The following is a 19,876-nucleotide window of genomic DNA, read 5'->3' as shown; positions in this document are numbered from 1 at the left end:
GCACTTGGCACCTTGGGAGGTGATTAGGTCATGAGTGTGGGGTCCTCACGGATAGGATTAGTGATCTTATAAAAGATGCCCAAAAGAGACCCCTTTCCTCTTCCTCTTCCACCATTGAGAAGATGATGCTCATGAATCAGGAAGCAGGCCCTCACCAGACACCAAATTTGCCAGTGCCCTTTTTTTTTTTTTAAAGACAGGGTCTCTGTTGCCGAGGCGGGAGTGCAGTGGGGCAATCATAGCTCACTGTAACTTCAAACTTCTGGGCTCAAGTGATCCTCCCACCTCAGCCTCCTGAGTAGCTAAGGCTACAGTTGCATGCCATCATGCCCAACTCATCTTTTTGAATTTTCTGTAGAGACAGGGTCTTGCTATGTTGCTCAGACTGGTCTCAAACTCCTGGCCTCAAGTAATCCTTCCATCTCAGCCTCCCAAAGTGCTAGGATTACAGGTGTGAACCATTGTACCCAGCCTCTGCCAGTGCCTTGATCTTCAACTTCCCGGCCTCTAGAACCATGAGAAATAAATTTCTATTGTTTAAAAGCTACCCAGTTTATGGTATCTTGTTACAACAGCCCAAATGGACTAAGACAGTATCTTTAAGAACCATACTGGAAAAAAGAAATCATTCATAATAGAAATGTTAACAATGAGGGAGAACTTAAAAATTAAATACCCTTTTAACAAATTATTCCATTACAAAGGGAGTTGGGGGCTGGGCCTGGTGGCTCACACCTGTAATCCCAGCCCTTTGGGAGGCCAAGGTGGGTGGATCATTTAAGGCCAGGAGTTTAAGACCAGCCTGGCCAACGTGGTGAAACCCTGTTTCTACTAAAAATACAAAAACCATCTGGGCATGGTGTCACATGCCTGTATATCCCAGTTACTCGGGAGGCTGAGGCACAAGAATTGCTTGAACCCAGGAGGCAAAGGTTGCGGTGAGCCAAGATTGTGTCATGGCACTCTAACCTGAGTGACAGAGTGAGACTCCGTCTCAAAAAAAAAAAACCAAAACAAACAAACAAAAAAAAAAAAACAAAGGGAGTTGGAAATAGTAAAAATCACAATGTATTTTATTATACACATTGATGGCGCAGAATGCTCCACTACAATGCCATGTCAGCTTATGGGAAAATCAAACCATCAAACCTAGCACTGAATCTTTCTTTGTACTCCAAGGCTCCCCATTCAAGCTAGTGTCACAGTTAAGTTGTCATGTTTTGAAATGCACGGTTGGGTTGGATGATTCTGGTATTGAACTGGAAATATTGTTAGCATATCTAAACAGAGCCTCTAGAAAAAATGAACTCACACACTAAGATCTCCTTGTACTCCATTCATGGCCCTTTTAAAATAAGGATAGTTGGCTGGGCATGGTGGCTCACTCCTATAATCCTAGCACTTTGAGAGGTCGAGTCGGGAGGAAGGCTTGAGCTCAAGAGTTCGGGACCAGACTTGGCAACATGGTGAAACCCCATGTCTACAAAAATTACAAAAATTAGCTTGGCATGGTATCATGTGCCTATAGTCCCAGCTACTCGGAAGGCTGAGGTGGGAGGATCACTCGAGCCTAGGAGATCAAGGCTACACAGTGAGCCGCAACTGTACCACTGCACTCCAGCCTGGGTGAAACAGTGAGACTCTGTCATGAAAAAAAAAAAATTTAGATTTAGAGTCTTTAAAAGAGATTCATCAAGAGCCTGTTCAGCCCTGGGTAGGAGCATTGAACAAACAGAAGGGTACATTCAGAGTATGTGGAGAATGAGTGTGTTTACCCAAATCTAATCTCAATTTTCAAAATACTACTGTTATTTCGCACCTTTGGGGAACTGGCTATTTTGCCCCTATAGAATGAGTCTTTTCTACCTACAAAGTGGTTGTCAGTATATATTTTAAAGGTTCTTGGTTTAATTTTGTTACTATTTATTTTATGTTTCATTCAAGTACATCACTGATTTAAATAACCTATTCTTAATATGAAATTATCTAAGTGAGATCCTGTTACTGTTTTTGTAATCCTAAACCACTGAGCTCCTCTGCCTGAACCTGACTGACACAGAATTTACTTATCCCAGTTCCTGTACCTGCTGGTTCACTCAATATAGGGTGGCCATCATTGTTATTACTATTGCTATTGACAGAGCTGTAATAATACTTTCACTTTGCAATTAAAAATAAACTGGGCCACAGACATGTTTGTTGCTCTGTGAAAAACGCCAATTCAAATTAAACTCTTGCAAGAAAAAAATAAATTCAGTGTTAATCAGCAGTCCTTTTACTATAGTTTTCCCAGCCATTGCTTGGTTGCCTTCAGCTACTCCTCTAGTAGTTTCTTGAAGAAAGGTTGTTAGTTGAGTATAATATTCTTGAACTATATCTTCTTTCCTAGAAACCTTAATCCACTGTCTTCTGGAGTTGGATGTCAATATTAAGAAGTCTGAAGTCTTCCGGGTGCGCTGGCTCACATCTGTAATCCTAGCACTTTGGGAGGCTGAGGTGGGCAGATCACCTGAGGTCAGGTGTTTGAGACCAGCCTGGCCAACATGGTGAAACCCCATCTCTACTAAAAATACAAAAAAATTAGCCATGCATGGTGGTGCATGCCCAGAGTCCCAGCTATTGGGGAGGCTGAGGCAGGAGAATTACTCGAACCCAGGAGGCGGAGGTTGCAGCGAGCCAAGATAGCACCTCTGCACTCCAGTCTGGATGACAAAGCAAGACTCTGTCTCAAAAAAAAAAAAAAAAAGAAAAAGAAAAAAAAATGGTCTGAGGTCAACCTCATTACTGCTAGACTTCAAAGTAGCTCAATCTTTTAACTGCCCAAAAGACTCTTTCATCTTTGACTTCTAGGAACCTCACTAGAATGTCTTAGTATTAATTCTCCTACATCTTTTTTTTTTTTTTGCCCAAAAGACTCTTTCATCTTTGACTTCCAAGAACCTCACTAGAATGTCTTAGTATTAATTCTCCTACATCTTTAGTCTCACTGTCACCCAAGCTGGAGTGCGGTGATACGGACATGGCTCACTGCAGCCTTGACCTCCTGGGCTCAAGCAATCCTCTTGCCTCAGCTTCCTGTGTAGCCAGGACCACAGGCACGCGTCACCATGCCTGGCTAATTTTTTGATTTTTTGTAGAGACGGTATCTCACTTTGTTGCCCAGGCTGGTCTCAAACTCCTGGGCTCAAGCAATCCTTCTGTCTTGGTCTCCCAAAATGCTGAGATTATAGGTGTGTGCCAGGGTGCCTGGCTCCTGTATCATTTTTTACTGGGACACATGTCTTCTCAATCTGAAAATTCACATCTTTTCACTTTGGAAAAATCTTTCTTGAATAATTATCTTTAAATATTTTTTCTGTGTTATTATATTATAGGCTTTCTTCTTTGGGAACTCCAATTATGTATAAGTTAAATCTCCTTTATCTTTCACTACTGTCATTTTCTCTCTAATCCTTTCTAACCTTTTACTTCTCATTTTGTTTGTTTTGTTTGGATTTCCGGGCCTGTCTCTTACCTTGTTTTCAACAGTATCTATTCCTACTTGTGCTGCATACAATTTTGTCTTTATTTTTTGTAATATTTTTATGTTTTATTCCACTTCTTTTCTGAGCTCTGCAGCTTACATTGCATCTTCTGATGTTTTGCCACATGCCTGAACTTACTTTATAGGCAGTTATTTTTGTGCTCTTTCTTTCATAAAGACAATTTCTTGACCGGGCGCAGTGGCTCACGCCTGTAATCCTAGCACTTTGGGAGGCCAAGGCAGGCAGACTGCCTGAGGTCAGGAGTTCGAGACCAGCCTGGGCAACATGGTGAAACCCCCATCTCTACTACAATCAAAAAAAAAAAAATAGACAGGCATGGCAGCGTGCGCCTGTAATCCCAGCTACTCCGGAGGCTGAAGCAAGAGAATTACTTGAACCCAGGAGGCGGAGGTTGCAGTGAGTCAAGATGGTGCCACTGCACTCCAGCCTGGTGACAGAGTGAGACTCCGTCATAAAAAAAAAAAAATTAAATTAAATTAAAATAAAGACAATTTCTTTATTCATGAGAAAGTCATCATAATTTCTATAAGCTCCATGGCAATTATTTTTATCTTTGAAGTTAAACATTCTTTATCCGCCTTTTGTTTTTCTGTTCCTTTTTTCTTGTAGTATTTTAGTACAGATTCCATGCTCTTCCTTTTTCACAACTCAGCTTTGAATTAGTTGAGGTTTTTCTCCACCAGTTATTTGTGCAAAGTTTATATAAGGGAAGGACTGGGTATTTCAAGTAACAGGAATTTTCTTTTTGACACAGGGTTATGTAGGCATCCTTTTAATCTTTCTCTCCCAAGCCAAAAGAGATACGCAGCTCTACAAGTATCTTATCTACCCTCTCTACCACTTGACCAGATTGCTTAACAGAAATATGGCTTGATCCTTGATCAGTCCTTCCTCCACTGCCTCATATGATCAAAATTGGTCCAGAGACTCTCCTATCGTGACCTGTGCTTTCTATTCTTGTTGGAAAAAAAAAAGGGATTTCAGTTTTATGCTCCAGATGGAAAAAAGTACTCAGCTAGTTCTTTCTGAGATCCACATATCCCCCAGATAAGTCTCTATATACTTCCTCTAGCACCCCTGCACAATCTCCAGTGCTTCTTGCAGGCATTCCTTCTGTGTTGTGGTTCTTGGTGTCAGGTATCTTCAAATCTCCCAGTTTTGTCTACAATGGAGTTTACATTTCTTTTTTCCATTCTCCTTGTTGCTTTGAAGTGGTTTCAGAGACAAGAAGGGGAGAATGTCAAGTATACGCTGCTACATTCAATCTGAAATTTCTCAGTAGGATCAACTTTTATTAAAACCAGAACCACTGTCACCTTATGATTTTCAAAGCCCCATCGTGTATAACTTCTCCCCTATATAAGCTGTACACATGCTAGTCATTAACAACTTAAGTCTAAAAAGGTTAAGTGGCTTACCCAAGCTCTCAAAGCTAGTTAGAACTCAGGTGTCTTGATTCCTGGTCTGGTGCTCTTATCACACTGCACATCCATGCAATGGCCACTGAACTCAACTGAGCTTCCAAGTATACGTATTACCAGAAGCTAATCTCTAAGAACTATACTTAGAAAAGAGCAGGAAACCACATAACTGACAAACATCAGGAGTGAAGAAGAAAGAAGACCAAGAAACTGGGATTAGTTTCCATTACCTGGCTTAGTATCTGTCACCCCTTCCATGAGGACCAATCCTACTGGTCGCTGACAAGCGATGCCGCAGAAGCGGAAACGTAGCAGGAAGTCTCGACCATACTTGCGTCTCTCTGTAAACCAGGAAAAGCCATATAGTGAAAGAAGATGAAGCAACATGCTGAGACCTCCTTAGTACCAAGCAACTTCCAGCATAGATCCACAGAGGAAGGATTCAGAAGACAAGGAGATTTTCCAATGGCTGTGATTTAAAGTTGTCCATTTTATTGGACGGCCATTGGGAAGACAGTGAGAAAACAGAAGAATATGCTAAGAGAAATGAGGGATTACACTTTTTCTTGTCATTGAGACACCAGCTTTCTCCCAAAATGGACACGAAGACACAGCCAACCAAGAATGTGACGTGTGCTCACCTGATCTCTTGGGGTGACAGGAGGAGACATACTGACAGCAATCAGTGATGCCCAGGGAGCTGGGCCACAGGGGGGCCTGCAGCTTCCTCTGGTAAAGCTGATGAGAGAAGTCTTCCTGTCCAGATACCTGCAAGGAAAGAGCAGGGTGGGAATAAGGAAACCAAGATAGAAAAAGGAAATAACAGCCCATGTTTTGGGACATGTGGACAAATACAAACACACACAATCACACACTACATACATGGTATAAGCAAGCATGTAAGTCTCAGGGGCAGGTTAAAAATAAGGACCAAATTAAAACCATTACTTTTTCACTGGCAACACTGAAATGTCCCTGAAACAGGAGGAGGATAAGAGACTGAATCAAGGGGAATCGAATAGTATGAACATGTGGTTCTCTAAATTTTACCTCCAAAAAATCAATACAATTCTCCTCCACAGGGAATATCAACTCTCAGGGGCTTTAAGTTGCAATGGTTAAAGGTTTATCCTCATCTTTGGATCTTCTGGATCAAGGTCTAATATCCTGAACCTATTACTGGGAAACCACAGGGTCAAACCAAATGGGAAAGCACCAAAGCACTTTACCGTATCTACGTCACCATCCTCGGTCAAAGCCAATGAGCAGCCTGGGAACGGACAAAACGTAGTAGGGGAAACATTCGGCAACATCAGTCATCTGCACATCTCCAACGTGTGTAGCAAGTCCCTTTATGCCATTTAACAACAACAAATATTTGAAAGCCAAAAGACACTAGCTAAGTGCTGGGGATAGAGTAGTGATAGACAGAATCCCCCTGCCCTATAACGGCATAAATTTTCAATATGTCATCTGAAGTAAAACAGATCTGCAATCCAATGGCCACTTAATAGCTGTGTGACTTTGGGCAAGTTAGCTAACTCTCTTGGGTTCAATATCTCCTACTATAAAACGGGATAGGCCAGAAGCAGTGGCTCATGCCTGTAATCCCAGCACTTCAGGAGGCCAAGGTAGGTGGATCACCTGAGTTCAGGAGTTCAAGACCAGCCTGGCCAACATGGTAAAACCCCGTCTCTACTAAAAATACAAAAATTAGCCAAGCATGGTGGCACACTCCTGTAATCCCAGCTACTCAGGAGGCTGAGGCAGGAGAATCACATGAACCCAGGAGGCGGAGGTTGCAGTGAGCCAAGATCATGCCATTGCACTCCAGCCTGGGCAACAGAGCGAGACTCTGTCTCAAAATATAAATAAATAAAAAAATAAAATGGGATAATAATACCATGTACAGTTAAGAATCTTAATATCACTACCAGTTACTGACTTTGAACCAGATACTGGAAAACACTTTACACGCATTATTTTATTTAATTCACCCAAAAAAACACCTCTGAGGCAGGTCCCATTATATCCCCCATTGTATAGATGAGGCAAATTGGGTTTAAGAAAGTTAAGTAATTTGCTCAAGGTGGCAGAGCAGGGATCTGAATTCAGGACTGTCTGGCTTCAAAGCAAGTGCTCTCATTCACTATGCCTAACAGTGCCTGTCATGTGGCAGGCAGTCAGTTCTTTTCCTCGTTCCCTGAGCTCCTTGATTACAGCTCCTTTAGGGCAAGATCATGCCTTTCTCTGCACACATCTGGCTCATTTACATAAAATCCCATGTGCGCAACAGTAATTCAATCGTTTTGTGTCCTTCCACCATCGTGCCTTGCCAAAAGTTAGTCAATAAATTGAAACAGCAGGGGCAAAATAGAGGAACAAGGAGATTAAGTGACATAAAGAAATCAGCACAAGCTGATAAAACTATGAGGTGTCTGTCATCAACACTCAACAGTTAGAAGGAATGAGATCCATATGCAAATTGCTGAGTGGAAAAAAACAAGCTACAAATGAAACATATAGTAGTGTATCATGTTTATAAAACACACATGGCAGATTACATATTGGCTGTTATAAGCAATCACAGCACAGTATTTAAGGGTAAGAGCTCTGCAGCCAGACCACCTGGTTACAAATCCTGGCTCCACCACTAACTACCCACATAACCTATGGCAAATTACTTCACTTTTCTGGGCTTTAGTTTCCTCATTTATAAAATGAAAGCCATGATGGAAATTGTGAAAACTAATGAGTTAATGAGTATAAAGTGCTCAAAATAGCACATGGCACAGAGTTAAGTGCTTAACAAATGTAAACACCGATTACAATATCATAGGAACATAGATACCACTGTAAATGCAAAGAAAACAAGCTAAAAGACTACCACCAAACTTAGAACGGTCATTATGTGACTCTAAGAGAATAGAAAGGGAATGTGGGTAATAAAACAGGCCTGTGCCTTACTGTATAATGCTTAAGTTCCTCCAAGTACATACTCACGTACTACTTGTGAATTAAAAATATTAATGATAAAAACTGAAAAAAATCCCAACATGCCAAAGTACTCAAGAATTCTTAACTTCCAGGCTTGGGTACAAGCTATTCAACATAACAAGAAAAAGGAGGAACAGGCCAGAGCAGGTGTACTGAGGTCCCTGCCACAGAAGCAGCACTGATGCTCACAGCTGAATCTCTCTCTAGACCATGTTCCCACCCCCACTGTGGCCTCTCCCATTTCACCTTCCAGGCTGGCATCCCATGGTACTGGAGCTCTCCATCCCTGATGAAGTTGTAGAGAGGTGAATCAGGAACAGAATTTAGGTCCCCGCACAAGATGATGGGGCAGTGGCTGCCATCTGACAATCTGGCCACCTTGTCCACTTCTGCCAGGAGAATGGCCATCTGGGCCAGCTTGACATCACCCCGGCGTGGGTTGTAAAGGATATGGGTATTTGCCACACACAGCGGGGCCACCGAGACTTGCCCCAGGCCTTCTGGGACGAGTGGTTGCAGTAGCAACACTAAGCCCACATTATCCCGATTAAGTAGCTCCAAGCCAGGCCGGAAGTACTCCACAGGGCTGGCACAAAGCAGGCGGAATCTGGTGGGCTTGTAGCAAACAGCACAGCCATCGGTTTTACACCCGGTCCTCCTCTTGTAGAAACAGGTAAAGCCTGCAAGGAAAACCCCACCAAGGAGATGGGTCAGAGTCCTTAAAGCCTGAATCCCTTCCAACCAGCACCAGCAGTCCCAGTGTGTGCCCCTGAGGCATTGTTCCTGCTACTCAGTAAAGAAGCCTTTGCCACTTCCTTGGTTCAGCAGGTTCCCCCTTACAGTTGTAACTAGGTGACTGAGGGGCTGGAAGGGCAAGGAGGGAAGGGTATGAAGCAATGTAACATGATAGAAAAGAGCCCAGAATCTAGAGTCAGACAAGCTGGATTCCTAGCTCCACATCTACTAGCTTTGTAGCTTTGTGATTCTGAGGAAGTCACACGAATTTTCAGAAATTCAGTTTTCTCATCTGTAAAATGGGAATAATAACAGTCTCACCACATTGGTTACTTCAAGGATCAAATAGCAATGTATGTCAGAATTGCTTTAAAACTGCAGAATTCTACTTTCTCAGGCACACATGGAAGGAGCTAGCTCACAGGTGCAACTGAGGGTTTACCAAGACAAAAGGGAAGGATGGGGTCTTCAGGAGAGAGTAGGCAAGGCTGTAGAAAGAAAAGCTGGCAAGCATCCCAGGGAGCTGCATTACCCATCATTCGCAGAGAGGGTTCCAGCTGCTCCCAGTAATGATCTTCCTGGACTTCCTGGAGACACAGGATCTGGGAAATTGACAAGAAACCCAATCACTCTGGAGTGCTGGAATGTGACCCCCACCCTCTAGGAGCAGGTCCTGAGGCCAGGTAGGAAGCTGCTGGGTCACAGTGAAACTTCCCAGTCACCAACAGCAAGAACAGGCCCAGACCTAAGCTGAAGAGATTAGACATGTGCACTGGATTTTCCTGCTCCTTGAATCCCTCAAGCCTCCCTTCCTGCATAAAGGTGCTGGAAAGTGCACACCTAGGGAGATTCTTCTCAGCATCTGCCAACAACTCACTGACACCAGGCAGGCAAACTCTAACCCTAGATAGGACTCCAATCATTTGAACAACTATGGGGTTGAACTCATCTTCTAAGAGCACTGGGAAACAGCCCAGGTCCAGCAACAATGCAAGATGGCAACTCCCCCCTCACTCACATCGGGGTCCCAGTGCTGGAATTCCTGCATGAGGTTCATGAAGCGATAGTTCCAATTGAGGATGTCCGGATGGCAATGTAGATAGAGCTCTGAGCTCTGCTGCATCAGGTCCTGAGCCAGGATGTTATAAGACATCAGAGTGAACTGGAACTGAGGGCCATCTCCTGGCTTCAGGCCCTGAGCATCTGGCTGGGTGGAGAAATCCTCCCATTCTCGCCACAAAATTTCTGAAAAGGGATTGGGAGAAGTATTCCATGGCAAGTACAAGTAATGCAGAGGCACCACCATCTCCTCAGGCACCATTACTCCTGACTCAGTAATATTATGCCTGAAGTTCCTTTTACCATCTGCCCTGTCACCCATCCCTCTCTGTGGGTAATTGAGCAGCACTCTATGGACATTCTTCAGATGACATGGTTAGCTCCACAAAACCAGAGATCTTGGCCTGCTTACCACTACATCACCAGTACCTAGCATCTAATAGATGCTCCATATATGCAAGCTGACAATCTCTCATTTTTGATAAATCCATATATCTCTGGAGAATCACTCAGATGAGTGTGCTTAACAGTCACCTGAGGTTAAAGACATTTCTAGAGTTAACTGCAGCCCTAGGTGTTTTCTGATCCCTAAACCTGGAAGAGTCTGTAGGACTAGAAACCACAGTGTGTCCCCATCTCCCCTATGGCATGTGGCAGCATAGTGGATTTCAAATCTATTGATGCCTTTCTTCAAATTTTAATGGACTCTGAATATACAACACAAATAAAACTGAGGTGATTGTGACTAAGACAGAGAATAGAGGCCCTGAGACCTCTCCATCCCTACCCTCAGAAAGCCCTAGGGTTACCACCAGAGAAATGATATTGTGGAGAATCAGAACTAGAGTATGCTTTCAGTTCTTCCCCTACCTGGCTTTATGACTTTAGGCATGTTCTGCTACCTCTTTGCACTGTGATTATTTCACCTTTAAAACCATGGGGCTGGATGAGATGATCTGTAAGGCCCCTCTAGATCTTACACGCCAAGATTCTTAGAAAAATAGAATGCAGTGGCAGAGCTCCCTACCATAGAATCTTCTCTTTAGCAATGGCTCTGCCCACACCTGAGACACCCTGCTCCCTTGGCTCACTCAGTCAGTTGTCAGACTCACCATGATATGGTATTTCCATTGGGGAAGGCTGCAACTGCCCCATGCCCTCAAAGGGCCAGATGGGAGCCTCTTCCTGGGGCACAGGCTCAGGTGCTATGCTCCAGGCCAACACCGCCGGGTCCTCTTCCCACTGCTCTGTGGCCAGGGCACCCACTGGGAGGACAGCACAGTCTGCATACTGGGGGTCCGTCTGCATGGGGATAGCTGCCCACATAGGGCCCTCCACCTCCGGCAGTGGTTCCTCTCCTAGCATCTCAGGGAAAGGCTCGTCCAGGTTCTCTGCTGCCCGAAGGTCACTCAGCTGCCTGCTGGACCACTTGTCCTCTGAAGCAGCATTCTCTTCTCCAGGATTATCCATCAGAAGTGCCAGGCTGCTCTGGGCTAGTCCTTTATCTACAAGGGGCCCCTCACTTGCAGTTGAGAGTACCTGGCTCGACCCTTCTTCTCGCCACTGCTGCAGCAGGCCCTCACATTCCTCCTGCTCAGGGCCCCGAGGGGCCATGGCAAAGTCACCTTCTACCTGGGAGGATGAGCTCTTCGCCAGAAGGACATTTTTTCGACATGTAAAGAAAGCATCTAGGAGGAAAGCCAAAATACCAGGTTATAAGACTGTCATCCAATCCACACTCTTCTCCCAGCTAAAACATAAGCCCAATAAAAGCAAGACCCATATCCGCCTTGCTCATCGTACCATCACCGAGCCTGCCCACCTTAATGCCTGAACATCATCATCATAATCAGGGCAAAGTATTCACTATGTGCCAGGCACTGTTCTTTACAAGTGGTGACTAATTTATAAGGCAGGGATCTGATAAATATTCAGTGCATGAAAGAACAGCTCTCTCACATAATCTAGAACACAGATGGGCACATATAACCACACTCCTTTTACATGACTTAGTTAAAACTATTAACAAACTCTTTGGTTCTAAGAACCACATTACATTAGAACCAGCACTTGACTGTGAATCAGAACTGTGGGTTATGATCTAGCAGCAAAATTAATAAAACTGACCTTGAACAATGCCCCTAGTCAGATGGAGTTACTCTTGACTGTAAAATGGGAACAAGAGGCCAGGCGTGGTGGCTCCCAGCATTTTGGGAGGCAGAGGCTGAGGCAGAGGCAGCAGGATCGCTTGAGGCCAGGAGTTACAGACCAGCCTGGGCAACATAACGAAACTTCATCTCTACAAAAAATTAAAAATTAGCCAAGTATGGTGGCATATGCACGTGGTCCTAGCTACTTGGGAGGCTGAAATGAGAGGACTGCTTGAGCCCAGGTCGAGGCTGCAGTGAACTATGACTGCCCTTCTGCACTCCAGCCTGGGAGACAAAGTGAGACCTCATTTCAAAAAAAAAAAAAAAAATTGAAAAAAAATTGGAAAAAAAAAATTTAATTTAAAAAAATAGAGACAAGCAAAGTTTGAACTAGATAATCTCTAAGAGCTTTTCTAGTTGTATAAATTCCCTGATCTATGAATGTACTCCAAAAGAAAAAGTCCTAAAGTAGAGTCTCAAAAATCTATACAATTTACATCTCAGCAAAGGCCCTTAAGCCTCTTCTTAAAGCTACTTATTGTAATAAAATCTTCACAAACTTCATTATCTGCTTTCCCATTCCACAACACATCAGAGGCTATAAATTACAAGGTGCCAACAATTGACAGTAAGAGACAGCTGACATCTCTTTGCTACTGCAGCCACAAATCACAACCAACAGGCAAGAAAGAACATGGGAAAAACTCTAAAAAAAACTCTGAGCACAGCATTTTGGTGAGAGCAAACAACTCCCACACTCACACACTCAGCCATTTATTTACAGCACAGGACAAGTGACATGTACAATGCTGGCCCTCAATCACTAGACTCATTTTACTGGCAATTTTTTTTTAAGGCAAGAAAACTTAAAAGTGGCTCAAATATTGAAAGACTGTTCAAATATGTTGTTTGGAGCCTATGTATATTTATGTCCTTCTAAACAATGGTTTTTAACCACGGTGATTTTGCCGTCAGAAGACATTTAGCAATGTTTATAGACACCGTGGTTGTCACAACTGCAGCAGTGCCACTGGCATCTAGTGGTTAGAGGACAGAGACGCTGCTGAACTTCCAACAATTCACAGGACGGACCCAAAACACATGATCCGGCCCAAAACATCAACAGTGCTGAGATTGAGAAACCCTGCTCTAAACCTATGGACTAGGTCATTGAGCTTTAGTCTCAAGGACTTGCTAATTATCTGCCCCTTGAAACATCCTCTGCGTGTACCAGATGGCAGAGGTTCTTTGATTCATATGCACGAAGTTAGAGGCTTTCGATTTTGGCAGATGTCTTTTGGCAGTGGTGGTGGTGGATTTTCAGCAGCAGAATGCTTCTGTTTTTTAAAAATCTTATTTGGAAACCAAATATGCCAAGTAAATATAAGTGGGACTACTGTAATGTGTAGGTGGGGAGGGGCCCTCCTCTGAGATCCCTACGACTCTACTGGTCTGGAAACCTCTGGACTAGCATACTATATCACTAAGGCTGCCATAGAGGGCATTAGAACAGCTCCAGGAGTAACAGCAACAAAGTTAAAAGAATATCCTTAGTTCTCTGAAAACAATTACTTCTGTGGAGTTTCCCATTCCTCAGAAGTATGGACACACAAGACATTCCTGAATTCACTGAGTGCCTACTATATACCAAGCAATGTGTTAACACCAGAGATACAGCGAACAAAATGGGCGTGGCCCTGCCCTCCTGAAGTTTGCATTCTAATGGCAGATACACAGTAAAAATAAATTTAAAATATTTCTATATGAAATATATATTATCAATGACACACACATTGAGTATCAATTGCGTAAAGTTCCACAAAGGAAAACCACAAAACACACAGTTGGAGCCCTCATTTCTAAGTACTTCTTGGTCCTGTCCCATAAATTAAAGGCAAAAAGTCTGAGAGTTCCATGGGATCTCAGAAACTGATGGTCGCATAAAACCCTCCGTAATTTCAAAGCCCAGGAATTGAGAATGCAGACAAATTATGAAAAAGTAACGAAATAACCACTCCCTCTGAGGTATCGACTGAGCATTGCCCCCACCCCAGCACATCTCCCTCTAAACCGCCGGGGCTGGGGGCGGGAATGCTCCAAAGCTGAGATCTAAATGTGTCTCTGACTGAGCGACCGTTTTTCAACCAGACACCGGCGAGAGAGGAGCAAGAGCTGCCAGCTGGCAGTGAAAGGTGAGTGTGAAGTTAACCTGGCGAAGACCGGTGCGTCTAGTACTTCGGCCATAAACCTCCCAGAGCCGACCCGCCTCACCCGCCGAGAATTTGGGCACTCGCCTCGGTCCGAGCTGCTACCCCTTCCCGACCCCCCGGGGTGCTGACTTGGCCGACCCCACGATCTCTCTGCACCCCCAGGGCCAGGAAAGGGCCCTGCCAGTCCACAGCTCCTCTCCACCTTAACCGTGGCCGGACGCCATCTGACAACAGGCGGGAGGCGGGGCCGCCCACGAGGGTCGTCGGCCAGGTCCAGGCCTCGTGGGGTCAGGAGGGGCCCGCGGGACAGGGGCTCAGGAACGCCTCCCTACACGTCGGCACTGCCCGGGGCACCGTAGTCGTGAGGCCCGGACAACCGCAGGCCGCCCCAGGCCCGCGGAGCCCCGCAGAGGCGGGCCCAGGCCGGGCTCCTGTCTATCGGTACGCCTGGCCGGTACCTGAGAGGGCGCGGAAGAGGCGCGTGGCCGGCAGCAGCAGGTAACACAGGCACGAAGCGATCATGGCCGGCCGCCCGCGCCCGCGCCCGCGCCCGCGCCCGCCTCGGCTCCTCACTGCCGCCTGCAGGGCCTCCCTCAGCTCGGCCCCGCCCCCGGCCCGGTCCGGCCCACGTGGTGCTGCCAGCGCTCCCGCCGCCGCGCTTCAACAACAACTTTATTGGGAGCGCAGGTCTATGGGTGCGCACGCAGGAAGTGGGAGGAACCGGTTCCCATGGCAACTAGCCTCGCCTAGCTCCCGGCTGCCACCCAAGCGTGCCGGATTAAAATTGAGTGCCTCACTGGAGGCCTCATAGTGTTATTCAAAGGCCACAGTTTATTCCCACTTCTGCTGCCAACTAGGTGTCCACCTTGTGACCACACTATAACCTCTTCGCCCCTCAGTTTCCTCACCTGTAAAATGAAGAGCTGGACTTGCTCTAAGGCTCCACTTAACCTTGACTTCTAGCCCTTCTCAGCCCAGAAAGGAAGCGAGTTCTTCCCCCATTTTCCCTCTTTTCCTGCCTCTACTTCCCTGTCTCAGATTCTAGGTCACAAATTGAGTCCTACCTTGCTTCAGGAAGTAAGATTTTGTCTCCTTCCCTACTTTCTAAATGGGTCTTCTTTTCCCTAATCCAGGAAAACAGGGTGTCCCATTGGTAAGAGAGTCAAGAAAGAAAGGAGAGAGGACAAAGAGAGGAGAGAGAGAGAGAGAGAGAAGAGAGAAACTTCCACAAGGCCAGGGACCAGTTCTGGCTGGTTGTTGCTTACCTTGAGGTATCTCTAATACAGTCCAAGCACCTACTGTAACCAAGTACCCAGCTTGAAGGTTATATTCTTGTTATATTCTTTTATTTGTTTCTTTTTGTTCAGTTAACCACTAGGCAACCCCCGCCCCCGACACCCCATCCCCCCGCCACACACACACTGTTAGCATATCTAATTGTATGTTGGCTTAAAAGTTCCAGAGACTAAATCTTGAAACAGTATAGGCATCTGTGGAAATCTCCCCCACCAGGAGATTGCTTCAAGGCTACAGCTAATTTACAACTCAGCCCAGCCCAAGATGATGCCAGCCTGTTCACCAGATGGGCAGTAACTCAAGGTAAGTCATCAGAACTCGTCATGAAGACCTGCACTGCCTCACCCGTTGCATACCCTCCATACCAAAACTGCTTAAAGCCTTGCATTTTCCTTGGAAATGTGAAGCAGTTCCATTAAAGCAAAAGCCTGGATCGTTTTTCCCCACTGCTAGCTTTGGTTTATGATAAAGTCAGTCTACTTCTACCATACCACGACCTTGCTCATTGGTTTTGCAAGCAGCCAAATCTGCATTCGCTAGCACTACTAGCCACCACATAAGCCTTTGTTGACTGGTTGAACAAAGCATGTGTCACTAAATGAAGGCCAGTTCTGCCATCACTTCTGTGCCACCCAGCAACCTCTTTGAGTCTCTCTTCCCCAGTCTCCCTCCCCCAGTCTTCTGCCCCAAACAGGCTCTGAAGGAGGGACTGGATGATGCACCCAGTTTCAGTACCCAGTGTCTGAGTTGTGCGATTTCCAATTTGTGGCTGGAGACTTGGTTGTTCAGGGAAGCCTTCTGGGGAGTCACCAGATCCTGGACCAGCTGGGTACATCATAACACTGAAAGGCTAAAAGGAGGAAGAAGGAGAGAGTTATTGTGGCCTTCCCACTACTTACCCTTAGTTCTAGAGGTGGCAATGTCTGCCTGCCTTCAGGCAACAGCACTCATCCCTTTGTTTGAGATGAAACAGAGGCCCCAGCAATCTGAAGGTTGGGAAGCTGCTTAGAAATTAGTGCACAAATGGTGGATCTACCAAAGGCAATCCTGAGGTCAGGCCCCCTCCTTTGATGTGGCTTGAGTAAAACCCTCCTTGTACCCTCCCTTCCATTTTGTACCATGAGTTATCCAGAAGTCCAAGTTCCAAATCAGATCCTAATCAAGGGTAATTGTTCCCTTATCTCCACTGGGAAAATGCTTTCAAAATACAAATTTCTAGGCTCTACTCCCAGAGTTCTGATTTAGCAGCCCTGGAATGAGACCCTTAAACACTTATTCCAATGCATGGTTTGGGAACCTCTGCTAAAGGATCTAGTCTCAACTGGGCTGTTCAATGCACATGCGTGGGCACAATGTGTCAGCCCAACTGATCCATGTTCTTTCAGAGGCTTTTTCTGAGACCAATTAAGTGAGGCTTCCCTCTTTTTGTTTCCTGGTCCATAATCAGTTGTGTTGGAAGGTGTAGGATGATATGAAGATCACACACTTTGGAGTTAGTGTGGTGGATCTCAACACCACCTACGTTGAGATCCTAGCTCTGCCACTTTTTACCTGTGGAACCTCTCAGGTTGCTAAGCTCTTGGGGCCTCAGTTTCCTCACTGTGCCTGACCCAGCGTCAACTCTCAATGTTTACTATTACATTTTTGGATTTGGGCAAAAAAAACAGCTCCGGACGCTGCTGACGTAGGATCTTCTTCCACAATTTCTGGCTAAAATAGGGTTCCTGCCTTTCCGACTGTAATGAGTATTACTAAGCAAGCCAGTAACTACAGGTTCCAAGGAGATTGGGCCTGAAGGAGTGGAGCCTTAGGCTTCCCCAGTCAGAGGAAAATTACAAGTGCAATTTGCACAGTCTCCAACCTCATTGTGTCAGAAATATCCCAAGAAGAGAGACAATTCCCTCAATTCATTCCAACTGTGCTAACAATGAAGACAAATGTGAGCACCTGCATCCATCACTGCCATGGTTTCCAGGGTGCAGAACCTATCTAATGGAGTAAGTGGGAGGTTTTGCAATACTTTGAGAGACTTAAGATGCTCTCTTAAAGGGACAGTTCCAGTGTATAAGAAATTTAAGCCCTTGATGGCTAAAATTTTACTTATGACAACAAATATATGTGGAATTCCAACAGAGTGGCTACATTTATTAACTTATTGATTGAACATGTGCAAATATTGGGGCAGCATAGTGCTTTCTTCAGGATCACAGAGGCTACTGACCAATGCCTGGAACAGGGCTGCCCAAAAGAAATATATTGTGAACCACACATGTAATTTAGAATTTTCTAGTAGCCTCGTGTAAAAAGTAAAAATAAATCAATTGATAAAGCAAGTGAAATTAATTTAATAATATTTTATTTTACCCCATAGATCCAAAAATTTTGTATTTTAACTTGTAATCAATAGTTCAAGATGAGATATTTTATGTTCTTTTTTTGTACTAAGTCTTCAAAATCCAGTGTGTGTTTTACTTGGACATCACATCTGAATTTGGACTAGCCTTATTTCAGGTCCTGAATACTGCAAGGACCTTATGGCTACTGTATTGAACATGGGCTGGTCTAGAGAGCACAAACAGCTTCTCAGATAGGATAGGCTGAAAAGATTTGCTCATCTTCAACTCTTATGATAACCCAAGGCCTCTATACTCCTAGTGATCTGCCTTCTCTGAGCCTAGTGTTTTCTTTGGGAATCTCAAGATTTATGGCTAGATATTCCCAGAATGTACGCCAGATTAGTCTGAATTACTGGACTAATTTGCTCACTTATTCACTGATTCATGCATCTATGTGTTCATTAGAGATTTATCAGGCACTCATCAATGTTTACCCCAACCTCAACCTTGACTTTCCTTGACCTCCTGCCCACTCCCCGATTCCTTGAAACTTCAGCCCTGGACTCACTGTCTTCTTCCCTACCTCTAGTCCTCCTGTCACCAGTGTGGATGAGTCATCCTAACCCCTGGAAGCTCATTGCCATGATCTCCTCAATGACCTTCATTTCCATGTACTTCAGACACTCCCTTCCCTGGCTGCACCTTGGATATGTCATCACTGGGCACTGTTTCCCCTCTGAAATCATAAATTCACACACCCACTCTGAGGGCATGGCTTTCTCATGGCTTTCTGCCTCTCCCACTTCTACTTCATCTTTTAACTCCATCAAACCCTTGATTTCTCTATTCTGTCCTTCTCAAGCTTTCTCTCAGTCATCATTTCTTTCTCTATCCAACATGGAATTCCCATGACCCCTCTTTTAAATCACTGTCCCCAATATCATCAACTCTCCTGACCATTGTTCTTGGATTATATCTGCGTAGGTCAGTGAAACTATTCTTCTTGGCTCTTACATCTGGGCTGCTGAGCACCGATGAATAAAATTACCAACTCCATAGACTGAGGCCATTAATGTGCTAGTCTCCAACCTCTCTTCTGCCCTCAACCCTCCCCAGCAATTCTATGCTCTTTAATTAGCTTTCTCTCCCATTCTTACAATGATCATTCTTTTCAAACTTGCTGCCCTATTGCCTCCCTTCTTGCTCTCAGGAGATTATCTCCCCATCAACTTTAGAGAAAAAATAGAGCCACCAAGTGTAAATTTTCTAATCCCTGTTGCTACAACAATGCATTGACCAGCATCTCTAACTACCTTTTCCTCTTCTCCCAACACAGCAGTTGGAACTTCCACCATGCTCCGGACCCCCTCCTGCCTGCCTCCTCTGAGATGACGCTCCTTCTACTACCCATCTCCTTTCCTTCACTGACCCCTTCTCATCAACATTTAAGACATGCTCAAATCACTCCTGTCAAGAAGCCCTTCTTCAGTGCCAGGTCCCCTCCAGCTAGCCCCTGCGTTCCCACCTCTCACAGCCAATCTTCTTGCAAGAGTTGTCTGCAGCTGCTGTCTACAATTCCTCACTCTTATTCATGCTCATTCCACTATGATATAGCTTCCACCACCATCACGCCACCAAAACTCCCTCCTCACTGTTCCTGATGCTTTCCTTGTTGAGGATAGTAGGGTCCTGCAGAAAGAACACGCCGTAGGCATTATTATTTCTTGAATATTCTGTAATTTTGCATAACTTCCCCCTTCTTGTAAGATTCTCTTCCCTCGGTTTCTGTGACATTCTTGTTTTCCGCTTGTCTTGGTGGATGTCCTATCCTTGTGTCCTTCACTTCTGTTCCTCTCACCACCATCCTTTTCCTGATAATGTTCCTAGGATTTCTCCTTTGGCCTCTTCCCTCCTCTTACTCCACTGTCCCTTCTTGAGAAAGTCTCACCACTCCAATGGCTTCAAATACCATCCATATGCTGAAAACTCACACATCTACATTTTTAACCCAAATCCTTTTTCGGGGCCACAGACCCATAAATCTTTTTGCCTGTGGACCTCTCCCAAAGGACACCCCAGCGGCAACTCAAAGACTCAACCCAGGCAGAGCTGTACTCATCACCTCCC

At 45.0% G+C, this 19,876-nt stretch overlaps 1 protein-coding gene across 8 annotated transcripts in view; it reads right to left on the bottom strand.

Moving 5' to 3' along the window:
- The window catches only part of ANGEL1 (angel homolog 1), a 50,008-nt gene that overhangs the window by 10,983 nt on the left and 19,149 nt on the right, over positions 1-19,876 (bottom strand). For 4 of the 8 annotated variants that reach the window (XM_050798708.1, XM_050798709.1, XM_050798711.1 and 1 more), the window contains 7 exons: positions 16,149-16,263; positions 10,870-11,445; positions 9,717-9,943; positions 9,231-9,300; positions 8,210-8,643; positions 5,608-5,734; positions 5,197-5,307 (listed from right to left, as the gene is read on the bottom strand). In XM_050798708.1, the coding sequence (XP_050654665.1) occupies positions 5,197-5,307; positions 5,608-5,734; positions 8,210-8,643; positions 9,231-9,300; positions 9,717-9,943; positions 10,870-11,445; positions 16,149-16,263 (1,660 nt within the window). Of the gene's footprint in view, positions 1-5,196; positions 5,308-5,607; positions 5,735-5,856; positions 6,237-8,209; positions 8,644-9,230; positions 9,301-9,716; positions 9,944-10,869; positions 11,446-14,575; positions 14,785-16,148; positions 16,264-19,274; positions 19,439-19,876 lie in introns of those variants that run through there. The other 4 variants (XM_050798712.1, XM_050798713.1, XM_050798715.1 and 1 more) reach the window with 4 other exon arrangements.

This window comes from Macaca thibetana, chromosome 7 (assembly GCF_024542745.1).
Source record: "Macaca thibetana thibetana isolate TM-01 chromosome 7, ASM2454274v1, whole genome shotgun sequence".
NCBI classification, from domain to species: domain Eukaryota; kingdom Metazoa; phylum Chordata; class Mammalia; order Primates; family Cercopithecidae; genus Macaca; species Macaca thibetana.
This window is presented reverse-complemented; position numbering and strand designations above follow the sequence as displayed.